Source organism: Prionailurus viverrinus, chromosome C2 (assembly GCF_022837055.1).
Source record: "Prionailurus viverrinus isolate Anna chromosome C2, UM_Priviv_1.0, whole genome shotgun sequence".
Lineage (NCBI taxonomy): Eukaryota > Metazoa > Chordata > Mammalia > Carnivora > Felidae > Prionailurus > Prionailurus viverrinus.
Window position 1 is genome coordinate 128904871 of NC_062569.1, and position 26994 is coordinate 128931864.

Here is a 26994-nt window from a genome sequence, read left to right on the forward strand (position 1 = left end):
AGAGGAAGAAAAGAAGAACGTTGCCCAATGCACAATTTCTTTCCAATCTTGGGGGGAGGTGCACAAAAAAAAAATAACAACCAAGAACAAGATATCAGACGAAATCATAAAGTTGTGCCTCGTTCGAAATATATATCTCTTAATTTATCAACATCCAGTAGGAAAAGAACTTTGTCTTTTCATTTTTAATTTGCATTTTCAGGTGTCACCTGAGGCTAAATCTCAAACACAGTGTTTCATTTAGAAACGAAAACGTATTTTGAGTCTATGATAATAAAGAGAGAAAAAGAAGAAACCATGGTAAAAAATCAGGTTTAAAAAAATAAAATATATTTCTCTTTCACCTAGTCTAGGGTAATTCAAAAAGGAAAAAGTTTTATTGCCCTAGAAGCAAGACAGTTTTTCCAGTGAAGTCTTGATCTATGCAAAGCCAATTTCAGCAATTGAAATGGGGAAAAATGTTTACAAATATGCAGTTTGTGTTAACACATTCTGGAGCCATTTAAAAAAGCTCTCTTAGATCATGAATTATTTGATTAGAATATAAATGCTAGGAGGCTGGTTGTTGTTTAGCATTACTTCTTTCTAATTTTATGTTCCTCAAGTCAGCAAAGGGAGCCACTTGCTGTTAAATTTAATTTTATAGTCTATTTTCACCTTATTTTGAAGTGGAAAACAACTGAGTAAATCTGTGTTCCAGATTTTGACTACAAAAGTCCTTTTCTTTTTCCCCAATTGAATATCATGATAAAATTTTAGCAGAAACATCCCAATTAAACTTCTTGTTTTTGTTACATAGCAACATTTTATCTTGAAAAAAACCCCAGCAGGTGGATGTTTTCAAAATCAGCAAATTAAACTAAACTGTGTCCCTGCATTAAATGGATGAAAATGGATGTGGCCTCTTGGGTCGGTTGACCCTGTTCTAATAAAACAATCCAGGGAAGGGCTAACCATTTCATGTACGTGCATAGAAAAATGAGCACAGAAAAAAATTAAGTCATAGATAATATGCGTTTTCTCCTGTTAACCTCTTAGCATGAGAAGTTCCAACTGCTTTTCCTAATGGTAAAAAATATTTTTAAACAATATTTTACTCCACATTCTATTGTCTTATGGAGATTTTTTTTTTCTTTAACCCTGTTGCTGAGGTTCATTCAGTCTTAGATGAGTAATAAATACATACCACACAGATTAAACTCTCTAATCCATCTACAGGACACAGATTAGGGGAGAGACCATTTAAGGTTTGCTGATTTAAAAAAAATCCTATTAAAAACAAAAAAACTCTATTAGTTTTTTAAGTTAGCTCTAAACATCCATGCGAGAGGAGCATGCTTTGTTAAATGAAATGTTAAACCTGAAACTTTCAACAAATTACGAAAACAATTAGCTGGGAAATATTTTAAAGCAAACAGACCACTTCATGTCTCATTCAGCCAAGCATTCAAGGATAAAAAGAACTGCTGCTTCTACAAACAAACAACTCCTCACATTTTCTCACCATTTATGTTTAGTCAGCAAATATTTTTTTTTTTTTTAATATGGAACATTTCTTGTGGGGTTGTTTATTTTTTTCCCCCACTCACTTAAGAAACAACAAATAAATAAGCTTTGGGGGAAATTTGGTCAAGTGATTGTTTTCCCAAAGGACTAGCACACAAATCTATATTAATATAGAATCACCTACAGGGAATGTAGATTAGATATAGTAAAGTGGCTTACAAAGACTATCAGATTTTGATAATATATAATCAGTGTATATATTTGATTGTTATATGATCATAGCTTTTTATGATCTGTTAACTAATGAGGAATGGAAATGTTTTTAAACAACTAGCTTGCCAATTTTGTCTAAATCTGTTCTGTATCTAAGTTCACGCTAGAATGTCTGGATGGGAGGAAAAAATGGATTCAGTGGGATAAAAATGGAGCAATTGGAAAGTATGGAAATCATCAATATTTTCCATGTCATTCAAAGTGCATGTCTCCTAATAGTTACCTGAAGGAAGTTAAGTTTTGGGTTCTGTTTGTTTGCTTGTTTGTCTTGTAGTGGTTTGATGCTGAAATCATGGGTCACCAAAAATCATTTTTGGTCCAGATGGAGGACCAACATGAGAATCCCTGACACATTTCTCACCAAGCCAAATTCCTCCAAACCTTTTCACCCGTCTATGAAAACTTCTGGGAGTACAGCTACACAAGGTAGGAGGTGTGACTAAACAGGATAAGATATAACTGAGTCTCTCAGTTATAGGGTGCGAGCATGCAGCTGACCTGATAAAGGATGAGAAGAGAAGCCATCAGTTGGGGTGGTGGGAGAAAGGTGGAAAGAGATCAGAGGACGTGCTTGCCTATCGCTGTTTGAAATCCCGTGAGTGTAAATGATGTGGTGGGTGATGTCTCTTTGGCAAGAGTAAGTGTAGATGTCCACATGGTACCACTTGGTAGCTGGGACTATATAATGTACTCATGTGAGTCAACAGGCACCACCAGGAAGACAGTTGATTCATTCTACCTCACTGTAGGGTTAAGTACTGCTTTCTTTCACTACTAACCAATTCCAGGGAGTCTATAAATGAATATTATTCCCATGAATGAAAAAGTGCATGACACTTTTCCCAGAAAGTGAAAGTTGTTACAGGAGCCACACTATTTCAGTTATTCAAGGCCAATGAACTTCACAAATCACTCTCTCAATCAGATTTTCTCAATGCGGTAGCTCATTTGTATCCATTTTCCACCCTGCAAGCAGTACCAGTTTTATTGTTTTTAATTGCTTCTTGGATGCTGAAATAAAACGAATTTCAAAGTAGTACTCTACTAGTATAAACCCGACAAACTAGTAAACAGAAAACAGAGTACCTTTGAAACTTTAACACTTAAAAGCAGTAAATACTTCAAAGCGATGGGACCACGAAGACTAGTATAAATCTTTTCTACTCTTAAGATTTACTTTTAAACCATATTAACTATTATTCATTAAATTAAAAAATCGCTTCAAATAATCATCCCTTTGAACCAAATTTGAAAGTAATTTTATTTCAATTAATAATAGAAAGGACACAAAATCTATACATTTTAGTAAAAAACAATAGAAAAGTATCAGCTATTATTTTGACTGGGAGTTCACTTACCAATTTAACCAAATATTAGTCTGCTGATTCAATTGTATTTCCCATCTTATGTTTCTTACCTCGGACTGTGAGAGAAGCAGAGGCTTCCACTTTTCCAACCCGATTCTCAGCAATACACATATAGGTGCCTTCATCTGTACTCATGGCCTTTTTAATTCTCAGAGTATAATCATCTTTGATGTCATACCTGTGTAGAATACGAATTGGTCTTATTAAATAACATTCCAGCTATATTAAGATAACACTGTTTTCATCTTCATTTCTTCTTTTTTGTGACTGTATTTCTTTTTTTTTTTTTCAACGTTTTTATTTATTTTTGGGACAGAGAGAGACAGAGCATGAACAGGGGAGGGGCAGAGAGAGAGGGAGACACAGAATCAGAAACAGGCTCCAGGCTCTGAGCCATCAGCCCAGAGCCTGACGCGGGGCTCGAACTCGCAGACTGCGAGATCGTGACCTGGCTGAAGTCGGACGCTTAACCGACTGAGCCACCCAGGCGCCCCTGTATTTCAACTAAAACAAAACACATGTACACATACACATGTAATATGCTGCCGCAACAAAGTGTAATTGCTTAGATTTAAGGTTTTACTAATAAGATCATTAAGTTCATATGTGACCTCTTGCGGTTTGATTATCAATGATCGATACTTTATACACATATACATCTCTTACTGCATCAAAACTATAAAAGGCATTAAAAGCACTTTGAACTTTTCCGTGGTAGTTCTTAGATAATAAGGAAATAGTGTATATTTCAGTTTCTCGGTGAGTTGTATTCTACATTTTGTAAATTATGCTGCATTTAAATATCGGATTTAATTTGGGGGCATCTTGAATATAAAGCTAAAATATATTAAAAGGCATTTTTTCTCTTATTTGTTGGCCAATTGACACAAACACCTGGTTGAAAGAATTAAGAAGGAGCCGGGTTTTTTTTTTTAATTAGTAATATTAACTCTTAAAATATCAACATGCCCTGGAGTGGTTTTTGGAAATGCACATCCTCAGCTCTTTCACACATATTTATTTGCTTACTTTCTATTTTTTTTTAAGTTTATTTATTTATTTATTAAAAAATTTTTTTAACGTTTATTTATTTTTGAGACAGAGAGAGACAGAGCATGAACAGGGGAGGGGCAGAGAGAGAGGGAGACACAGAATCTGAAACAGGCTCCAGGCTCTGAGCGGTCAGCACAGAGCCCGTCACGGGGCTCGAACTCACGGACCGTGAGATCATGACCTGAGCCGAAGTCGGATGCTTAACCGACCAAGCCACCCAGGTGCCCCCATTTATTTATTTTGAGAGAGACAGAGACGTTCAAGTAGGGGAGGGGCAGAGAGAGAAGGCGAGAGAGAGAATCCCAAGCAGGCTCCACACTGCCAGGGCAGAGCCTGATGCAGGGCTCAAACCCACATCTTGGGGTTTGAGATCATGACCTGAGCAGAAACCAACAGTCGGATGCTTAACCAAATGAGCCACCCAGGTGCCCCTCATTTCTATTTTTTTAACAAGTAGACTAACACAGTAGCTCAGAAAAGAATTATAAAATTTTAATATGAATCTGTTGAAATGCTTTCATAAGAATATGCTTATTAGATTCTAAGAGATTACGATTGCATAAGCAGAAGAACAAAGCTATTATCATCCTTTTCATATCTGATCTTTCCTCTTGATTTTCACTGATGGCCTTTGTTATTTCACTCACACAATTTTGCAACAGCTTTTGACTGATCACATTGATTTTCTTCCTCACATATATCACGCAGATAAAGCTGTATTTTAAAAATATTACCTTAATTGGTTCTGTCTGCTCACAACTAGCTGTGATTTCCTATTGCTTTCAGGACAAAACAAACTTTTTAGGCTTGCATTGAAGATGAGTATAATCAGATTTCTTCTACTTCTGGCTTTAGCTAAAAGAATAATAGCTTATGTTCATTGCAATGTAAGACCTAATAATAGCTCTGTTTTATAGAGCTTTGCGTGACAAAAAGCAATGTCTATGAAAGAGTCTTGCCAACTAAACGTAGCTATCCGTGATCCTCTATCCTCCAATAATGATGGTTACTTTATTGTCAGCATGTTTTCATTTAAACTTCTGCTGAGTTACAATGTCATAAGTTGTTAGGAAAGCTTTATCAAAGTCTTGTTTGAAGCTTTCCATCTCTATATGAGAAAACTGTAATTACTCTCTCCTTGAAACCTACTGCTATACAATCATTCTGCACTTGCTTACTTTTTGTATTTGTTTATTTTGATGAAGGCAGAGATCCTGTCTGCTTCACCCATTGCTATATCCTCAGCCCCTAACACAGAGCTTTTAACATCCAGTAGCATAACCGAGTAGTTTAGAGGACAGTCTCAGGAGCCAAAGGCCAGAGTTCTAATCTAGGAGTCTACTTCCTCCTATGCTGGTAAAAGTGGACAAGATACTTAAATTCCCTGGGCCTCATTTTCTTCATTAGCAAAATGGTGCTGACAATAACAACTACCTCATGGAGTAGAAGTGAACTTTGAAGGAGACATTACACATAAAATGCATAAAACTAGGATACAGAAAGCACAATACACATTATCTATTTTTATTACATCTTATTTTTTATTATTTTTATTATTTTATTTTTATCTATTTTTATCTATTTTATTACTTTATTTATTTTTAGTTTTATTACACCTGAACCTAGTAGGAGTTCAGGAAATATTGGCTGATTACATGATGAATATCTCATTTCTTACTGATATAAGGGTCAACCAAATCTAAATGATTGCAAGGCTGCAAATTTGCCACATTTGTCTAGTAGGGTTTTCTTATGAGCTACATTTACAGTTTAGGAGGACAAGTCCTGGGCTAAAATGCATACAAGAGTAACAGTGCATGTAAACTTTCTTTGCTTAACTTTGCCAATTAAAAACATGAAAAAAAAAATTTTATGATGGCTTCAGAAAAGGTGCTGGTGATGTATTTAATCTATTTAATGTCTAATAAAAATAATCCTTCCTACAGTTAGCCTATTTATGCGTGACATGCTAAGCTCTCGGATACAAGGATTGAATAAAAATATAGTAGAACAGATCAACAAAACCAGGAGCTGGTTCTTTGAAAGAATTAACAACATTGATAACTCCCTACCCAGATTTATCAAAAAGAAAAAGGAAAGGACCCAAATAAATAAAATCAAGAATGAAAGAGAAGAGATCACAACCAACACTGCAGAAATACAAACAATAATAAGAGAATATTATGAGCAATTATATGCCAATAAAATGGGCAATCTGGAAGAAATGGACAAATTCCTAGAAACATATACACTACCAAAACTGGAACAGGAAGAAATAGAAAATTTGAACAGACCTATAACCAGTAAAGAAATTGAATCAGTAATCAAAAATCTCCCAACAAACAAGAGTCCAAGGCCGGATGGCTTTCCAGGGGAATTCTACCAACATTTAAAGAAGACGTAACACTTATCCTTTTGAAGCTGTTCCAAAAAATAGAAATGGAAGGAAAACTTCCAAACTCATTCTAGGAGGCCAGCATTACCTTGATTTCAAAACCAGACAGAGACCCCACTAAAAAGGAAAACTACAGACCAATTTCCCTGATGAACATGGATGCAAAAATCTTCAACAAGATACTAGACAACCAGATCCAACAATACATTAAAAGAATCATTTACCATGATCAGGTAGGATTTATTCCTGGGATACAGGACTGGTTAAATATTCACAAATCAATCAACATGATACATCACATTAATAAAAAAAAGGATAAGAACCATATGATCCCCTCAACAGATGCAGGAAAATATTTAGCAGATATTTCTAATTCATCTCAAAACACTGAATTCTGCTTAGAGTTTTGTTACTGGCTCTTATTTAACTTAGTAAAGTCGCTTCACAGCACTCTGAATTTTTATCAAAAGCTAAAAGAGAGGAAGATAATCTTGAGTGTCTATAAAGGCCTCTCTGGATCAAACACACATGAAAACCATATTCTAAAAAAAAATTTTTAATATTTATTCACTTTTGAGAGACAGAGCACGAGTGGGGGAGGGGCAGAGAGAGAGGGAGACACAGAATCTGAAGAAGGCTCCAGGCTCCGAGCTGTCAGCACAGAGCCTCACACGGGGCTTGAACTCACAGACTATGAGATCATGACCTGAGCCAAAGTCAGACACTCAACCAACTGAGTCACCCAGGTGCCCCAGTATTCTAAGTTTTATAAAAGGATACTTATATTATCCATGATATATGATTTGTCGTTGAGGAAAAAAAATAATGAATTGTATGTTGCCTCACAGTTCAAACAAACAAACAAAACACAAAAATACACATCCATTATTGCATAGCATACTCAGAATAATCCTCTGAACCAGAAATTGTCATTTTACAGATGAGGAAACTGACCCTTAGTCGAGTGAAATGATTTGCTCAACGTCATTTTACTAATAAGAGAAAAATCAGAATTCAAACCTTGAACACTGCCTCTCAACCTGGTGCTTTTTCCACTCCTTATGTACCCCTTTCCTACAGTAAAATACTTTGTTGAATTTTTAACTTAAGAGATATATGCCACAATATCTATATCACCTGGATAGAAATATAATTTCACATTCAGCAAACATAGTTATACCTTATGGCAAATTTTACCTCACGTTAGATAAATTCATTATATAGGGAACAACATGGGGGAAAGAGTGACAGAGCGTTTTATATCTTGCTTTAATAAGAAAAAGTAATTAGGAGAGCCTGGGTGGCTCAGTCAGTTAAGCGTCTGACTTTGGCTCAGGTCATCTCCCAGTTCATGAGTTCTTGGCCTGCAGTGGGCTCTCTGCTGTCAGTGCAGAGCCTGCTTCAGATTTTCTGTCCCTCTCTCTCTGTCCCTTCCCTGCTCTTGGGCACATCCCCTATCTCTCAAAAATAAATAAATATTTTTTTTAAAAAGTGTTTAATTATAACTTACAGATTACATAATACTTGAACCCCAAATCAGAAAACACAGACTTGCTAAGATTTCTCACTTTTTTAAGGAGTGTTTAAGAAAGCCAAGAATAGTAGTGGGGATACTGTATCAGTGTTTTAGTATTTTTAATTGTTTTTTGTTTGTTTGTTTGTTTGTTTACCAAGGGTTCCTTCATCAGGGATCCAAGTAATTGTGCATTCTACTCAATAATTGTAATTTGGTCTCCATAAGAAAAATGAAAAATGAAATACACCTTAGAGGAATAAACTGAATTAATCTTAGCTACTAAGAAAAGAGACAACCTTTCAAAGATACCATGCTAGTATCAGAAAATAGTAAGTAAACTTTTTTTTTCTAACTATAGACAGGGTTTTAGTAACAGGCTGTAAAAGTCTGGATAAGGACAATGGTCTGGTGGTATGGAGATTCTTGTTAGAATATTTGCAGGATTCCAACTAGGTACAGAGAGTACATGTATCCAGGTCATAGGTCCATTTGCAGTGAGATAATTAAGCTGGAGAAGAAAGAGGTTTTTGCATGATATTTTTTTAAGATTATTTATTTTTAGAGAGAAAGAATGGATGGGGGAAGGTCAGAAAGAGAGGGAGAGAGAGAGAATCCCAAGTAGGCTCCACACTGTCCACACGGAGCCCAAAGCAGGGCTAAAATGTACAAACCGTAATATCAAGACCTGAGGCGCACTTGACCAAGTGAGCCACTCAGGTGCCCCAGGATAATTTTTAATTATAAAGTGCTTCCCTATATAAAGTGCTTCCTGGGTGACTCATTGGTTAGGCGTCCAACTTTGGCTCAGGTTATATCTCACGGTTCACAAGTTTGAACCCCAAATAGGGCTCTATGCTGACAGCTCAGAGCCTGAAGCCTGCTTCTGATTCTGTCACCCTCTCTCTCTGTCCCTCTTCTGCTTGCCCTCTCTCTCCCTCAAAAATAAATAAACATTAAAAAAAATTAAAGTGCTTATTCATTGGAATTAGTAGATGCTCATTAAACACTGCCTCATTTCAATTTACCTTTGAAAATCATTGACATTTGAGAAAATTATAATAAAAATGTAATAATTTTAATTATTTTATTCAAGAAATCCTAACATTTAAGGAGACTTACATTTCTCCTACATGCCAGGTACTACCTCTAAGACTTCTCCAGCTAACACATATGTTTCCTCAGTCCCAAAGTTTGATATGCACACATTTCTGAGGGACATGCTGTCTTATGCCAATTAGAAATAACTGCTAACTACACTAGTCTTTCTGGGTCCCATCACACAAAACCAGCAAACCAACCATAAAAACAACAACAAAACAGATTTGAACACTCTCTGATATCTTGGGGTGCTCAAAGTCTTTAAATTCTCATTTTTCACTGGATCTTTGCCTTAGAGAAGATTGTGAATATTACCAGCATTATGGATTTATTTAAAAGTATTTTGAATATATATAAAACGTCTGAATCTTTCCATCAAGAGAAACTTTAAAAAGCTCCCCTTCTGCAACCATCCATCAACATTTGAATCCTGTGTGCCACAATCTACCAACCAGTCTTCCAACTTATTCCTATGATGAATGATCTCTTTCATTTTTGAACATCTCTATTAGATGATCTTCTATAAACGATAAAATAAAACACTTCTTCCAGAAGTTTCAAGTAATCCTATTACTTCCTGTGCCAATCAGAAAGTGCACTCTCTCTCCTGCTTGAAGCCATCTGAATTATTTCATTTTTAGGTCATATATTTGTAACAACAACTGTATAATGTGCAGCAGATATATAATCTAAGGGCTTTAAGAAGAATGAAGAGCATCAATACAAATTCATTGGTTGATATACCTAAATATGATTATTTCATTCTACCTAAATATGGCTTCTCATTAAGTCACTCAGAATAAAACCAATTTCTATAATATTCAATGTTTTAGATAATCGATTCCTTACCTATCTGTCAAGGCTAATGTTCACCCTCTTCTAACCACATGACCTTTCTTTTCCTTGTTTAAAATAACTACCTCGTTGCTGTCACAACTTAATGGAATGTCCTTCCCCCACATCTTCCATTGCCAGTCCTTCTTGACTTTCAAGATTACTTAGATATTCCCTCAAAGATGTCTTTCCTGCTCAAATAATGTGAAGTAGCTTTCTACCCATCAGTAATTTTTTTAAATGTTTATTTATTTATTTTAAGAGAGAGAGCAAGAATGCAAGAAGGGGAGGGGCAGAGACATAGAGATAAAGATAGAGGGAGAGAGAGAGAGAGAGAGAGAGAGAGAGAGACAGAATCCTAGGCAGGCTCTACACCATCAGCCAAGAACCCGGTGCAGGGCTCATTATCACAAAACATGAGATCACAACTTGAGTTGAAATCAAGAGTTGGATGCTTAACCACCCGAGCCACCCAGGTGCCCCCCCACCACCAGTAACTTTAAAAGATTACTTTTCTTTCTTTTTATTTTTTTTATTTCTTTTGTTACTTTTATTATTTTTTAAAGCACATAACTCTTTCAAGTTTTTAGCTTGTTTGTTGCCTTTCAAGAGCATGTATGTTCCATGAAAACAAGAACTGAATCCCTCTTGCTCCAAACTATTCACCTCCTGTCCTAAAAAATACCACCTGTGATCTTGGATGTGCTCAATGAAGGCTTATCGAATGAATGATGAACCACCCAACAAATGCTCAAAACTACTCTGTAGTTCTTTCTTAGCAGGGTTACTAGTAAAACAGAAAGATGAACTAATTTGAAATATATCAAGAAATATAGTAATGTTGTTAGGTTTATACATCAGCAGTTAGCTCTGAAATGTAGGCTAAATTGATATCAACATAATGCTATAAATTTAAGAACTCAAGATATATAATATATAAATGCTACTTTAGAAAGAGACAAACCTAAAATAAAGAAGATGGCAAATCTTGACCAGCAACTAGACATTTGGTTTACATGTTATCATCATAAATTTCCCTCTGTAAATTAAAAACATCAAAAAATAAGCTCTCTTCCTACAACAGAATAAATAAAGTGACTTTATTAGAATATCTAATATAAATGTGAAGACTATGAGAAAACAGAGTTAAAGCTTTGTGTTTTGCTGAATGCTTTCAAATTTATTATGTCATTATTTTGGCAACTAGGGTGGTTTCTAATCACATGTCTTGTGAAAATAAAACAATGACAATAAAAATACATTTGCATAGTGTTCTCAAATATACTCTTTAATTTATCCTCATAAAAATTCTGGTAGGTAAGGAGGAAAAATATGATTTCCCCCACAAAACTTAGAGATATACAAAACTTAGAGATATAAAGTTCAACCTGACTGAAAGCAAACTATATAGCTTTTTAATAAATACACTTTAAAATTTTTTTTTCAACGTTTATTTATTTTTGGGACTGAGAGAGACAGGGCATGAACGGGGGAGGGGCAGAGAGAGAGGGAGACACAGAATCGGAAACAGGCTCCAGGCTCTGAGCCATCAGCCCAGAGCCTGACGTGGGGCTTGAACTCACGGACTGCGAGATCGTGACCTGGCTGAAGTCGGACACCTAACCGACTGCGCCACCCAGGCGCCCCAATAAATACACTTATATAGGGGCATCTGGGTGGCTCAGTCAGTTTAGCTTCTGAGTTTGGATCAGGTCACGATCTAGCGGTTCATGGGTTCAAGCCCTGCATCCGGCTCTGTGCTGGTAGCTCAGAGCCTGGAGCCTGGTTCAGATTCTATGTCTCCCTCTCTCTCTTCCCCTCCCCACTCGTTCTCTGCCTCTCAAAAATGAATAAACATTAAAAAAATAAATATGCTTTTATAAAATATAGTATAGCAGAATCTGGGATATAATGTTTAATTTTATTCCATATTTATCCCAAGAGGAATTGCAGACATGACAATCATAAATGTGATGTACATGAATTTAAGCTCTTCACAAGTAAAAATGAAACTTAGAAGAATACTATTTCAGTAGAGAAAACCATGAAGAACATGAATCGGTAAACATAGAAATATTCAGTATACCGATATTAAGGGTGAACACTTGAAGCCTAAATTAAATACCTCTAGGTGAAGTGGGTGGGGGTACTAATTAATTATGTAATTAGAATAAAATACACAGAAATGAGTTATTCTAAGAAGCTAACAGATAATAAATTCTGAGACAGACTAAATAATTAAAAAATTGAGTGTAGTTTAATATCCTAAGTTTAAGATTAGAAAAATAGCACTTCGCTATCCAGAATGCTGAAATTCATTGGTAGCAAAGATTTAGACCGTATGTGAATTTAGAATCTAGATTTTTCATCAACTATATTACAGAGGTTAGAACTTCATACCAAGAGACAGCATCAAGATTCAATTTTTTAAAATAACATGATGTATAAATCTATAAAGAAAAATTAAAGTAAGCATGGGGGATACTACCAAAATAGCAGCTGCTACTATAAATTTTTCCTTAATGGGTTCAATAAATAAATGGTCAATGCCTCATGGTCTGGGTACATAAATTTATACTGGGTAATATAAATTCATAATTGCAATTTGGTTATTTGTGGGCTGAACTATGCACGAAAGCAAGGTGTGTGTGTGTGTGTGTGTGTGTGTGTGTGTGTGTGTTTGCCTCACAGATGTTTTTAAATTACTGCAATAATTGATATTGTTTAAAGTTTTGATATCTTCATATACAAGTTTGGATTTTCAAGTCAAGGTCTATTTTACTTCAAAGTCCACACCTTTTCTCCTTTATTACATTGCCAACCCAATGGGTCTAATACAGCGGTGCACCGCACAGCTGGGGACACTATTCCTCCCAACACCACTCAACCACTGTGGCAATTTCTCGTCTGAACCCTGAACATACCCTGATGAGCCCAGGGGACTCAAGCACATCATGACCTTTAGCAATTTTTACAGTAAGAAGTATCTGAGGTCAGAGAAATGATAGACTTACAATGTGATCAAATTAACTCTTACTTGCAAAAACTTAAGAAATACAAGAACCGATTTTAAATAAACTGTATCCCCAAACACTTCAAAACCGAAAAAGAAATAAATATGTGGTTCATTCCTAATTTCGCATTTAGGCAATGTGAGGCAAAAATGACAAACTTCCTTTCCAAAGGCCACACATTGAGGCAATTATAATCAGAGAGAAAACTGTCATGACTATCTACTACTAGCCTCTGTTTTCTCTAATGGGTCATGATTTCTCTGAGATAATAAATTGCCTCCAAAAACTACATATATCACAAGCAATTGGATGTCAAATATTTCCACAGGTCCAATAAATGTGGCCTTATTTCTTGTATTTCTTTCTGGATAAGCTGGGATGTGCACAATAGTAATCTCCTTGATACTTTTCACTACTGCATTGGATAATTGGAGAAATAATCATTTTTCCCGACAAAGTAAATATTGACTGAGTAATACACAAAACTATGAAAACAACTCCTTACATTTAGAGAGATCTTTACAAAAGAGTTTAATACACGGTTTCACAACAATAAATGATTTAGAAAAAATTGCCTATTTCCAAACACCATTTTATAGAAGATTCTGAGATTGTTGTCTTGAGCTGTAAAGAGACTAGAATCAGTGTCCTCTGCAGCAAGTACATTTATTCTTCTAACATAGAGTGACACGCCCCTTCCATTTGACATGTGTGTTATTGCTGTGTGTGTGTGTGTGTGTGTGCGCGCATGTGTGCACATTGGGCAGGTGTGCATTTCTGCACCAGTGATTTTATATCCAGAGTTTAAAAAGTTACAGAAAATAACTTTATTAATATTTTACTCGATATTTCTCTAAAACCAACTATAATCCTAGGAGCTTCATACATGTGTTTACTAATATACACACACTTTAAAATCATTCTTTAATTAAACAATCAAATGTACTTAAATTTTGCCTTGATTTGTTCTCCCTTTAAATAGTTGAGAATCAATTTTAAATAAGTAAAGCATACTTCGTATAAAAGAGATACTTTGTAAATATGGTACAATATATATGATCAACATGTAGGCGGTATTGTCTGACTTTAATTAAAACCAGGGGGGAAAGAATGAAATAGAGGGGCAAAAAAATACTAGTGAGGAAATCCTAATAGAAATTGGGTGATTTTGATTGTAAAAATCTGTCAGTCTCAGACTTACATAAATGCAGTCATTGTTGCCAGGTTTGATTAATGACAGTTGTACAATCATGTGCTGACAGTCCTCACCATAAAGATACCTTTTTTTTTTCTGATATGGAACACTGCTGAAAAATGCAACCCAATCAGATTTGGCCCCCGGACAACATGTGCTATCATCACTGTACCGTGAATTGAGATTGATTGGTAACCAGCTGTGACAAACTGGGAAAAGAAGCTCTGTTTTTTGTGTTGTTTTTTTTCCCTCCAAATTAAAAAAAAAAAAAAAAAGGAAACTGAATTGTGTTAAAACCATTACCATATGTTCAGCTAAATAATAAACAAAACAAAATAAATTTATTTTAATACTTAACACAACAGAGTATGTGCGAGGCTCTGTTTATGCGTGATCTTATGTTTGATGATCAATCTTAAAAGTGTTTCAAAAGTGAAAGTGTTACTCATGTTCAAAAACCAGTACTATACTCTAAAATCACTTCTAAATGTAAAGGATCTCTTATTTCTTTCATGGATAGTGAGGAGATTGCCTATAGATCTAAGTTTACTTTGAAGATACCAAACAAAATTTTTGAGAACTGGCAACATTTTATACATAACCACATCGCATACATTTCTCATACTTTGCAATCCCTAATGCATTGTAACCTTCTAGGATAGGAACTTTTCCTGATTTTCTGCCCTTTGTAAACACAATTCAGATAATTTAGGGACCTCCCCTTCCAAGCTTTCCACAGTGGCCTTAGAATTTAGGAGGAGAAAAGAACAAAAGAAAATACAACACAATTTCTATTACAAGGTGGAATTTTACCAGGTTCATTTCGAGCCTGTGTATCTCATTGCCTTGCTTGAATTATGTGAGGATTCTGCACGAATAAAACTTCCTGAATGGCTGTTCTCATTTCACAAGCACCTTTGTTTTTTTAGGAGAGGAAATTTATTTTCTCAAGATCTTTACTTTTTGAAATCACCTACTACTTCTCGCTACGAGATGTCTGGCTCTAATTTTAGAACAAATGTTTTGAATTAGCACTTAACATTTTATGATGTATCTGCTTTATTAATCATTATGTTGGCCATTGGTAAAAATTATGAATTAAACCAGGAAACATCAAATGTCTAGGTAAGTAAATATGACTTTACTCCCTAAAGGAGAGTTAAAAAAAAGTTTGTTTTCAATTTTCTTTTTTTTTTTTTTTTTTTAAATTTTTTTTTCAACATTTATTTATTTTTGGGACAGAGAGAGACAGAGCATGAACAGGGGAGGGGCAGAGAGAGAGGGAGACAAGAATCGGAAACAGGCTCCAGGCTCTGAGCCACCAGCCCAGAGCCCGACGCGGGGCTCGAACTCACGGACCGTGAGATCGTGACCTGGCTGAAGTCGGACGCTTAACCGACTGCGCCACCCAGGCGCCCCTGTTTTCAATTTTCAAAATATTTGCACTCAATCCAAATAGCTGAAGATAACCCTACACCTTTTGGACTCTTGCAGAAAAGGAAGAAATGTCTACAATAAGGCCATTCCATAGTTCCATAATTCAATGCAAATTTAATTATGGAGACTTCATATAAAAATATCGCAAAGGCTATTGCCCTGCTTTCAAAAGAAGGATTTTTAGGGGCGCCTGGGTGGCGCAGTCAGTTAAGCGTCTGACTTCAGCCAGGTCACGATCTCGCGGTCCGCGAGTTCGAGCCCCGCGTCAGGCTCTGGGCTGATGGCTCAGAGCCTGGAGCCTGTTTCTGATTCTCTGCCCCTCCCCCGTTCATGCTCTGTCTCTCTCTGTCCCAAAAATAAATAAACGTTGAAAAAAAAATTTTTTTTAAAAAAGAAGGATTTTTAGGGTAACAGTTACTCGTGAATCTTTCAGAGTCATTCACTGATAATTAAAGACACACTTCTCAACTAACTGACAGCACTAGCATGGATTCCAGTGGACACAGAGATACAGCCATTTAGAACCCATGGTGATGCGTTTCACCTGCTCAAAAAAGCATATGTTAACAACTCACAACATTAAATTGAGGCACTCCTATATAAAACATACACTTTCTTGGAGAAATTTAAATCTTTTGCTCTGTCCAGGCTTGAAAGCAGAAAAAATAGAAAAAGTTGCTCAATTTTCCTAAAGCAATCTTTCTGCTCACAATTATCACAACAAAATCCTTCCACAGACAACACTTGAAACTGTCATTGCAACTCATGTAAGCGTCTCTTGGCAACCTAAATCTCAGGTGATAATTTCATACTCTCTAATACTTAAGGTATATCCTGAAGTTAAGCTCTTAAATAACAATTGAAGTCTGGGAGCCAAAATGAGCCCAGTGGGTCATTATCATGCTGGCAAATGGATACCGAGTCAAGTTTTCTATACTTTACAGACAACTTGGATCACATTCTCCTTTTTATCTATCATTATACTACTATTAATATCATCCTAATTATAATATATAATAATATATAATAACATACAATACATAATACTATATATTATAATTATATTGTAATTGTATTACACTTCTAAAAGCTGAGGTTTGCAGTTTGAGGAAGAAATATTTACGTATTCTTTCAGGATTCAGGTCATAAGAGTTTCTGGGCAGGGCACCTAAGAACAGTATGAAGGGCAGGTATCTTCTTAAAAATTAAAAACTAATGCAACATTCATTGGAAAGGGAAAGAAAATTAAAAAATGTGGAAGTTCAGACTTCTAGGGAAATATTAAGAGGCAAAGTCGTCTCTGAAAAGAACTTGCTGTACTGTGCTGGGAGCCTCTACTGAAAGCCAAGATGAAATTTAAAATATGATGGCATCTGACTCTGCCCTAAATAACCAAACAGTATTTTAGATTCTCTTGGCTTCCCCTAAAGGCTCTCCTCGTTACCTCCATCTGAGGCATAGGTGGCTCCCTACTTGTCAGCCTGACCATAGATGGAAAACCCTCTACCAAGTCTCCCTTTAGCACAGCTGAGGGAGCAGGACATTCTCCAACTGAAAAGCTGAGAGAAAATAAACAAACAAAAAATGTTTAAAAATGCCCACACTAGGATAAAAATACTATAATCGGTTTAATGAAGTGCAGATTTCAGATCACAGGGTAACTAGGCCCCAAAGAACACTCCCGGGTTCCCTGACGCGGCCGACCATCTTGAAACCGGAGCCTCTCTCTGGAGCTGGAGTAATTAAACCGAACTGCAGCTGAGCCCTTCCAGAAAGGCCAAAGCACACCGCTCACCCCAAACTAGAAGTGCCTGCGAGTTTTAATCACTGTAGCCTGCTGCCATGTTTTGAGTGCCCCTGTCTACCCATCTTCCACTCCTCTGACAGACAATGGGGCCTCCGGGGATTAATTCTCTTGGTGTACTTGTGAACAACTGTAAAGTTCACAGCCTGTTGTCTTTAGTCACCACCCGTTTCCATCTTCTCCTGTTATCTTATTCTCTCATTTTTCACTTCTACAGTGAGCTTTGTCTCCACGGATGCAACCTCTCACAATTGCATCTTGTAGCCACCTCCACAAAATTTTTCACTATGCCTTCTGGAATACTAGTTCACTGACCTGTAAAACTTCCTTATCCTCTCCCACAGAATTTTACCTTCACTTCATGTCTTAATGAAAATCTGGCTTTTTCCTGAGAGTTGGTGAAAGTGGGGAAGAGGAAGGGATGTAGGAAGTATACTCCCTGCCACTCCAAACAATAACTCAGTAACTCAATAACTCAGATCTTGACCTGAGCCAAAGTTAGACTCAGCCAGTCTAACTGACTGAGACACCCAGGTACTCCTACCATCTTCTTTATATACCAAGAGTAGACTTACAAATGCTTCAATTTCCCCTCAACTGGCTCTCTAGAGAAAAGTCCATCCAAACTTCTAAACCTGCCCAGTATGTTCTTTCCTGACCTAGTCTCTGCTAACCTCTCCAGTCCCACCTTGCACTATGGCCCACTTTATACCTGAGCCCTCAACTGCACTCCAGAATTCTCAAGTTCTCTCCTGCTTCTGCATCTCTGCATATGCTGTGTCCTCACATCTGGACTTCTCTCCATGCCTCCCCACTCCCCATTTCTCCCTCCTTATAGCCTAACTACTTCTGCTTATACTGGTATAAAATCAATGTGTTGATATCTATCTACGCTTCCAGGGTTTAAGCTTCACAAAGGCACGGTCATGTCTTTGTTCACAGTTGTATCCTCAGAGCTCAGTACAGTGAATAAAGGTAGTCAAGACCAATTTGTTCATGAAAAATTAATTTAAGGCTATACACACACAGGAAGAGGAAGGTTCTATTTTTTCACCAGTATCAAACAACACTGATAACAAAATGCCAAATCTGTATAATAGAGTGTCTGTGGACAACACAAGACACATTCTGAGCATTTAGACTCACTTTGTTTTCAGTTCCCTGAATTTTGACTGAGTTTACTTAAATTGTATCTTCTACTCATAGTTTTTATCTCAAACGTTTTTCTGTGTTCATTTTCTCCAAATCATTGACTAATACCATAATTAACAACACACTAGAAGGGCCCCGGAGCAATCCATAGTTTAATGGAGATACTCAGTTACAGAGTATACTCTTACTCACACCTGTCCTTGTTCTGTGATTTAACCTGTCGCCTAGATAAACAAAAACAAAAACAAAACAAAACAACAACAACAAAAAACTCAAGTTCAACATACATCAGTAAGAAAAAAGTGAGGTCCAAAAAGTTTAAGAAAAAATTATCTTTATGATAAAAATTATCTTTAAGATAAAAATTATATGATAATATGTCTTTTATCACTGATAATCTTTTCATTATACCAAACATTAACATAAAAGGGCTTAATTTTACAATCTTAAAATTAGAACTGTGTGTGTGTGTTTTTTAATTGACATGCTATTCACTATTTGTCTGGCAATAGAAATTTTGTTTTGATTGCTATAGGTTTTCTTTCTTTCTTATTTATTTATTTATTTATTTATTTATTTATTTATTTATTTATTTTTGGTGTTATCTGCAGATAGGGCACTGACCTATCATTGCTAATTACATTATTGTTTTCAAAACTGCAGAGAGCTTTTAATATCATCTTATACTGATTTTCACTAAATTTAAATCCCTTAAGTTTAGAGATTGTGTGTGTGTGTGTGTGTGTGTGTGTGTGTGTGTGTGCGTGCATCATGTTCTACTTTCTGTCACAGTCATATAAGATTAAACTCAAACCATTCTAGAGATATTAGAATTTCATTTAGCTCATCATAGCAGAAAGGCCTATTTAATTATTTTTATTGCTATCCTTACTATGCAACCATCCTTGTGATTTATTCAAATAAAATAATATCTGCAATTCCTTAAATGCATTACTTTAAATGCTTTTAAAACTTACTAGTATTATTTCCATATGTTTGTGTAACTAATTAGAACATGAAAATTTATGGTAAAAATTGCAAATAAATCACAATTAAGGAAAGCATTTTGGAACAAATAAAGTGGTGTAGGCAGGTTAAATTATCCTTTAATTTAGAAATAATTATTGGCTTAAATTCATTCAAGGCATTTTGATTTTACAACAGGACTAAGAAATGTAACATCAGGTTTGGAAAATAATTGTGTGTTTGGTTAGAAATTAATCTCCACTTTACATTCATTTAGAAGAAGGATTTTGGGGATTAAATCCACAACAATCCATAAAATTCATAGCTTACACCAGATGTTTTTGACAGGCAGCTTCTTGTACTCTTATGAGTCGAGAATGAACACTGTGCAATAAGGGACTGCAAGTTCAGAGTGAAATAGATCTTCAAATGTGCCATCTATCTGGTGGCCTTGTGATCCTTACTGAACAATCTTCAAGAAGATTCCATTGGTGTTGGAAGGGAGCATTAGCTGAGGTAGAATGGAAGTGTTCTGCATTATCAGTTTGGGTTGTGCTTCGGAAGATTCAAAGGGCTCTCTCTCCTCTTTACTTCTGCCCACAAAAACCTCCTCATGAAATGTGTTTCTGGAATAATTTAGAAATTCAACACAGCTACATAGGGGCACTTGTCATCATTAAGTGTGTAACATACCATAGAGGTTGGTAGATATATTTGAAAATAGAAGGTTCAGACACTTCTCTAATTAAGCTACTCTTAACTAGTTTTATCAATTCAGCAACTATTTAATGAGCAAGAAATATAAAGAAACATTTCATGCCTCATATATTCTAGAAAATATGCAAGAATATACATTTATCTGAAGTCATTAGTGAACCAAAGGACCTTCTTGCATTTGGTGATGACCTATTTATGTCAAGTCTTGCCATGGCACTTATTTGTCCATCTCGCTGGTATAACCTTCATAGCCAAGGCAATAAGAAATGACTTTGAGGTCTATTTCTTTCAACAACATTCTATTATTTTCACCTAACATTAAAAACAAAATTAAAAGGCATATAAAATAGCATTCAGGTAAGCAATTCCTACTTCATCTTTTCTACTAGTTCAGGGTTTCTTGACCACAGCACTTAGTGACATTTTGGACTTTTGGGCCAGATTATTCCTTATTGTGGGACTTGTCCTGTGTATAGTCAGCCATTTAGCAGCATTCTTAGCCTCTCCCCTCCAGAAGACAGTAGTACCTAATTCCCCAAATGCAGCAATCAAAAATGTCTCCTCATACTGCCAAATGTCTCTCTGTAAATGGGAGAGGCAAAGCTGGCCCTCGTGAAGAACCACTGCACTAACAGTGTCTGGTGAGCACCACATAGCAGATACAGGGCTGGACATTTAAGAATGAAGATAAATATGGCAAGTGGAGTTGGGAGACAGAGAAACAAACAATTACAATAACAAGACTAACACTGTTTTCGCTTACACAGAAATTTAAAAAAAAGCCAACGGCTATTGAGTAAAAAAAATGGAATGAAGGGTGTTTAAGATACAAATGGGAAATGAATGCAAGCTTTCATGTCAGAGAGACCTGCGGTTTGCATCCTGTTTTGCTACCCTCAGGTCCTGTGACCTTGAGCATTGTGCTCATTGTCCTTAAGCTTCATTTTCCTGCACTGTTAAAAAAAAGGGATTCATAGGGTGCCTGGGTGGCTCACTCTGTTAAGCGGCTGACTTGAGCTCAGGTCATGATCTCAGGGTTCTTGAGTTTGAGCCCTGCATTGGGCTCTGTGCTGACAACTCAGAGCCTGGACCTGCTTCAGATTCAGTATCTCTCTGTCTCTTTCTGTCCCTCCCCAGTTTGTTCTGTCTCTCTCTTTCTCTCTCTACCCCCCCCAAATAAACAAACTTAAAAAAAGAGGGGGAGGTGATTCATACTTTAAGGCTATTGGGGAGATTAATTACAACTGTACAAGCACCTAGCATAAAATCAGTGGGCCCTCAAAAAAATACCATACTCTTTATTATTTTAATACAATTTCCTGTAAAGATAAATTATTTTAGAGGCACTCAGCTGGTTCAGTCGATATAGCATGCGACCCTTGATCTCTCAGTATTGCGAGTTGGGGCCCCACAATGAGTGTAGAGATTACTTAAACACAAAATCTTAAAAAAAAAAGATGAATTATTTGAGTGAAGTAGTTTAGACAGTGGACTTGAGGGGTAATGTGCCTAATTGGGTTCAAATCTCTACCACTTGAATTTGCCCCTCAGATTCCTCCTTTGTAACATAAAAATGATAAGAACACTTGTTTCATGAAGAAACCGTGAAGATCAAATGAGTTATCTACATGTAAAGCACTTGAAAAATTAGCTATTGTCCCATAGTCAATTTGAAGATACACATTTCTTCTATTTTAACATCTCTGACATTAAAAATCATTTTCCATAGATGACATTATATTTGATCAAGCAATTTTTTTTCTTCTTCATTCAGAGAAAGTATTGTCAGATCCTACAAACAATTCCAACTTGAATTCAATGACTTATAATGTTATTATAGGACTAAAAATAATAGTTGGGTTAAACAAATATTTTGACTTCTGTATTTAATAAAGACAACACTTCTTATCCAGCACCCAAGGTATAAACCTCAGTATTACTTGTATCCCTTCTTTCCCCATGAATCCTGACATAGAATCTATCTCTTTAAGGAAAAACAAAACAAAACAAACAAACAAAAAAAACCCAAAACACAACCTTTCTTTTTATTGCCATTTCATATATTCACAGGAAATAACCCAAAAGAATCCCCTAACTACCTTTTAAGCAACTTCTTACCAGGTATGCTTACCTCTGAACATTCTCTACTCCAAACTACCCTACATAAAATTTGAGAATCAATTTTTTAAACCTAGAGACAAAGACACATTTGTATTGAATGTGCTCCAGTGAATCGCCATTTCATAGTGTGTTCAGTATAAAACACTTTACTTGGAATTAGAGGCTTTCATAATAAAGCCTCCGCTAACCTTGTTGGCCTTAAGTGCCACTCCACTCCACTCCAGGCAAACGGAACCACTAATTGTTGGCATATTCTTTCCGCCACCAATGGTTTTTCATCCTGCTTCCATCTCTAGGAATATTCTTTGCAGCTCCACTTATGAGAATTCTATTCTCCTTTCCAGACCCATCTCTAACATCACATGGGACTAAAGCAGCTTTTCCTTTCTGCAACTCTAAAGAGTCTGTATATCATAGCTTTTTTAAATAGTTTGCTTTATTTAGTAATTAACATTATACATATCTCATACCCTCCCCTCAAATCCTTGAGAACAAACTCATCTTTTTTTAATTTGTTGCATTAGCAACACTAAAAATGTGCAATGAATATGTATGATTCTTTTTGAATTTTTGAAATGTAACATTTTATTAGTTCACATTAGAGATATTTGTTATTCCTTTGAGAGAATTGCCATCTTGCTATAAATTGTGTTCATAGTAAGGTTAAAAATATTTTCTTTCTCTCTCTTTATAAAATTCTTCAAATAAGGGTTAAGAGTCCTGATTGACTTTTTTGCTTCTATTATTTGTGGTATAAATGTTGAACACAACTTTTAGAAAATGTGGGTTGATGGATGAAGTATTTATAGCTTCCATCAAACATATATTTTACAGAAAGTGCCAGTTGTATGAATGGCTGTGATAGTTAACCAGGTATTCTTAATAAAGGCACCACACACTCATACATTTGATGAAATTAGTTGAAAGGTATTATGGTAGGTCATATAATTGTAACAGTCACAATAATCTTAAGAATGATCAGCAAAATTTCCGCACTGAGATCTTGTCACAGGTCTATCCTATAGATTTATATGACGAATCACTTCTCAGAAGAGACTTCTAGTACTTTAATTTCTTGGCAAAGGTTCACTGTGCCCCAATAGCAGCCCCCACGCCTAAATAGGTCCTTTGAGAATGAAGCTCCAATGAGTTGATGCTATGCACCAACTAAAGTAGATTTCTTCAATAATTGATTCTATTCTGTGGAATAGGGTATGTTCTTACAATGCTTTGAAAGCATTTGGTTTTTGTATCTTTTTTTTGACAACTGTATCTCCTTCACACACTAAGGAAGACATACCCCTCATTCATCATGTTATTGTAATACTAGGTCTCAAGTTATTCTTTTTTTTTTCCTCTTTCTCTTTCAATTCATACCAGTTGATTTGAATAATTGATTTGAATAACCATAATGATGATGATGATAGCTCTACACTTGAGGAAATATAGAGTCTAGAAAGACTCATTCCTGTCAGGGATGCGTGGGTGGCTCAGTCGGTGAAGCTGACTCTTGATTTTGGCTCAGGTTATGATCTCACAATTTGTGAGATTGAGCCCTGCATTGGCTCTGTGCTGACATCGTGGAACCTGCTTGGGATTCTCCCCTCTCTCTTTCTATGCCCCTCCCCCCCCCACATGTGCATTCTCTCTCTCTCTCTCTCTCTCCCTCTCAAAAATAAACAAATAAATAAACATTTAAAAAAAACTTTAGATATCAGAACTATCAGCCAACACATAACTGCCTATGGAACTGTTAATAAGCAAATATTCTCATGAAAATATAAAATAATGCTCTTTTAGTAAAATTAACCATTGCCTAAGTGCCATGAGACAATGCAGATGAAAAGAAGAATTACATTATCATGCTCTAGAAAAGTTCATTGTTCTAGATTTATATACCTATACTATTTAATTCTCTCAGCAGGCATTTCTTTAGCTTCATTTGAATTACCAGTGACTTCATTTTTATTTCCAGATACCGTGGTAAGAAGAATACAATACTATATTAAAATAAAATATTCTGTGATGATAAAGACAGAATTGCTTTAAACTTCGTTTCAGTGGGCTATAGGAAATAATGATATTTTTTAAATGATGCAAACTTATTTATTTGATACAATATAATGGATTATATAGTACTGATAAGTGCCATTATGATAAAAGTTATAAAAGCATTAATATGTACTTTATTACACAGATGTATTTTGTGACCATCTAATAGGCAAGCATTTACTAAGCTGTTTTTTTCCTAATGTATAATCCCAAATGGAGAATGGAAAAAAAAAATTGTTCCCACTTAGCACTTCTAGTTAATGGTCAAGATTGTGGACCTTGAAGCCAGTCATCCAAGATACCTTACTAGATGATTGACTTCACCTTACTTACCCTCTTTGCGTCTCATGTTTTTATTTGTTATATGGGAATAATAATAGTATTTATATCATACGGTTGCCATAAGGATGAATGTTTTCATGTAAAACGCCTAGAATAGGTATGATATAGAGTAAGTATGATGTAAATATAGTTATTAACATTATATTTATAGGAAAGGAAAATGCAATAAAAACAACTCTTTTGAATCAATATTAGCCTTTTCCTATACAAACCTAAATAGGCATTCAGGGTCAAAGGCAATTTTAAATTTTTAAAAAATGTCCATATATACATAAAAATCTGATAGCATATATGCAAAACATAAAAAAAGTAGTTATCAGTTATAAATGGTTATATGAGTAACTTTACTTTTCGTCATTAGGCCCATCCATGTCAAATTTGCTTTTTTTTCCCTCCTATAAAAACATGCTATACTTTTTAAAGTGTTTTGAGTTGTTGCCATTCACAGAATGATGCCATTTCAGAATTTAAAGGCACCACAGAAACCATCCAATCCAACTTGCACATTTTGCAGGTGTAGACCCTAGTACTCAACATATTATGTAAATGATTTAAAACAGTATGATGCATTTTTGCAGAGCTGGGATAAGATTGTTAGTCTCCTAAATTCAACTTTACCTTGTAAGCCCACATTGCAATTACAACTTATTAAGAACAGCAACGGCAAAAAATGAATCAGAACCATATCTTAAGAAAAACCCCTGGGTGATTAAAAAACATCTAAGTGATTCGAACAACAAATTGTCATATGAAGGCAAGGATTTGTGTTAAAATAGTCAATTAAATAACTTTCTTTTTAATTTTTTTTTATTTTTTAAATTTATTTATTTATTTCTTCTGAGAGAGAGAGAGAGAGAGAGAGAGAGAGAGCTGGGGAGGGGCAGAGAGAGAGAAGGAGAGGGAGAATCCCAAGCAGGCTCTGTGATGTCAGCACGGAGACCAATGTGGGGCTCAAACTCACAGACCATGAGATCATGACCTGAGTCAAAACCAAGAGTAGAATGCTCAAGCAACTGAGCCACTCAGGCACCCCTCCTTTTTTTAAAATTTATTTTAAGAGAGAGAGAATCCCAAACAGGTTCCATGCTGCCGACGTTGACCCCAATGTGGGGTTTGCTTTCATGAACTGTGAGATCATGACCTGAGCTGAAACCAAGAGTCAGATGCTCAACTGATTGAGCCATCAGGCTCTCCAACTTTCTCCTTTTTATATTTTGTGTATAGTTGAGGTAAGAATCTAGGGTACTAGAAAGTGTGTCTCCAATGGTAAATACCCAATATATCCACCTGAGTCTTGATACAATGACTGTCTCTTGGTAACCCTTTGGCTTGTCCTACAATTTGGGCTAAGTAAAATGCTGCCCTAATCCTGATCTCTGCCTAGGGAATTCTCTAACATCCTACGCTATGATGGAAGAAACAAACCTGCCCTAGCTTCTATGTTGGACAACACCCACATGCCAATGACAGGTGGCACTCAGACAGATCCTTTTGCAAACTGCACCTGGTCTTGGCTCTGCCTTGACACAACACAAGAGCTGCCAGTTAATGGGCATCTTTGACTTCGAGGCATTTCATATTCCAAGTGCGTCCCAGCTTGTTAGTTGACCACTGGCCAGAACCCAAATTGGATGCCAGTTCCTGCATTGTCCCTGAGCTGAGATTCTCAACAGATGGGCCAATGTGGTCACAGGATGAGGTAACTTGCACTCTTCAACCTAGGTGGCAATTAGTTTTATGTTAACAGCAACTATTAGCACCTATTTGATGAAAACACAGAGAAAGTACCATTTTGGCATCCCTCTGAAAGTTGCTAATTAATTCTGTTTGTAAACAGAAATCTATATCTTCAGCTTCCAAGAAGGTAACTTTGACATGGTCCAAATATAGATTTCCAAAACACGAAGACACTAGGTGTGCTTATGAAGTTGGTCTAAAAATTACACTTAACATTCCTATAAAGTTATTCATGATACAGAGTTTCTAACTGATTATCTAAAATTTTATCAAATATAAAATTAGTCAGTGGCTCAAGTCCATAAACAATTAATAATCACATAATTACAAAGCCCATTAGTTTAAAATATATGTTTTATGCTGGAAAGATTTTAAATTAAGTCCTAGCTCTAACACGTAGTAATGTGTGGCTTTG

The 26994-nt window shown here is 35.9% G+C and overlaps 1 protein-coding gene across 7 annotated transcripts in view; it reads right to left on the reverse strand.

Moving 5' to 3' along the window:
* Positions 1 to 26994, reverse strand: part of ROBO2 (roundabout guidance receptor 2) — a 610594-nt gene that overhangs the window by 139520 nt on the left and 444080 nt on the right. For all 7 annotated transcript variants that reach the window (XM_047875818.1, XM_047875814.1, XM_047875817.1 and 4 more), the window contains exon 6: positions 3197 to 3324. In XM_047875818.1, the coding sequence (XP_047731774.1) occupies positions 3197 to 3324 (128 nt within the window). The remainder of the gene's footprint in view (positions 1 to 3196; positions 3325 to 26994) is intronic.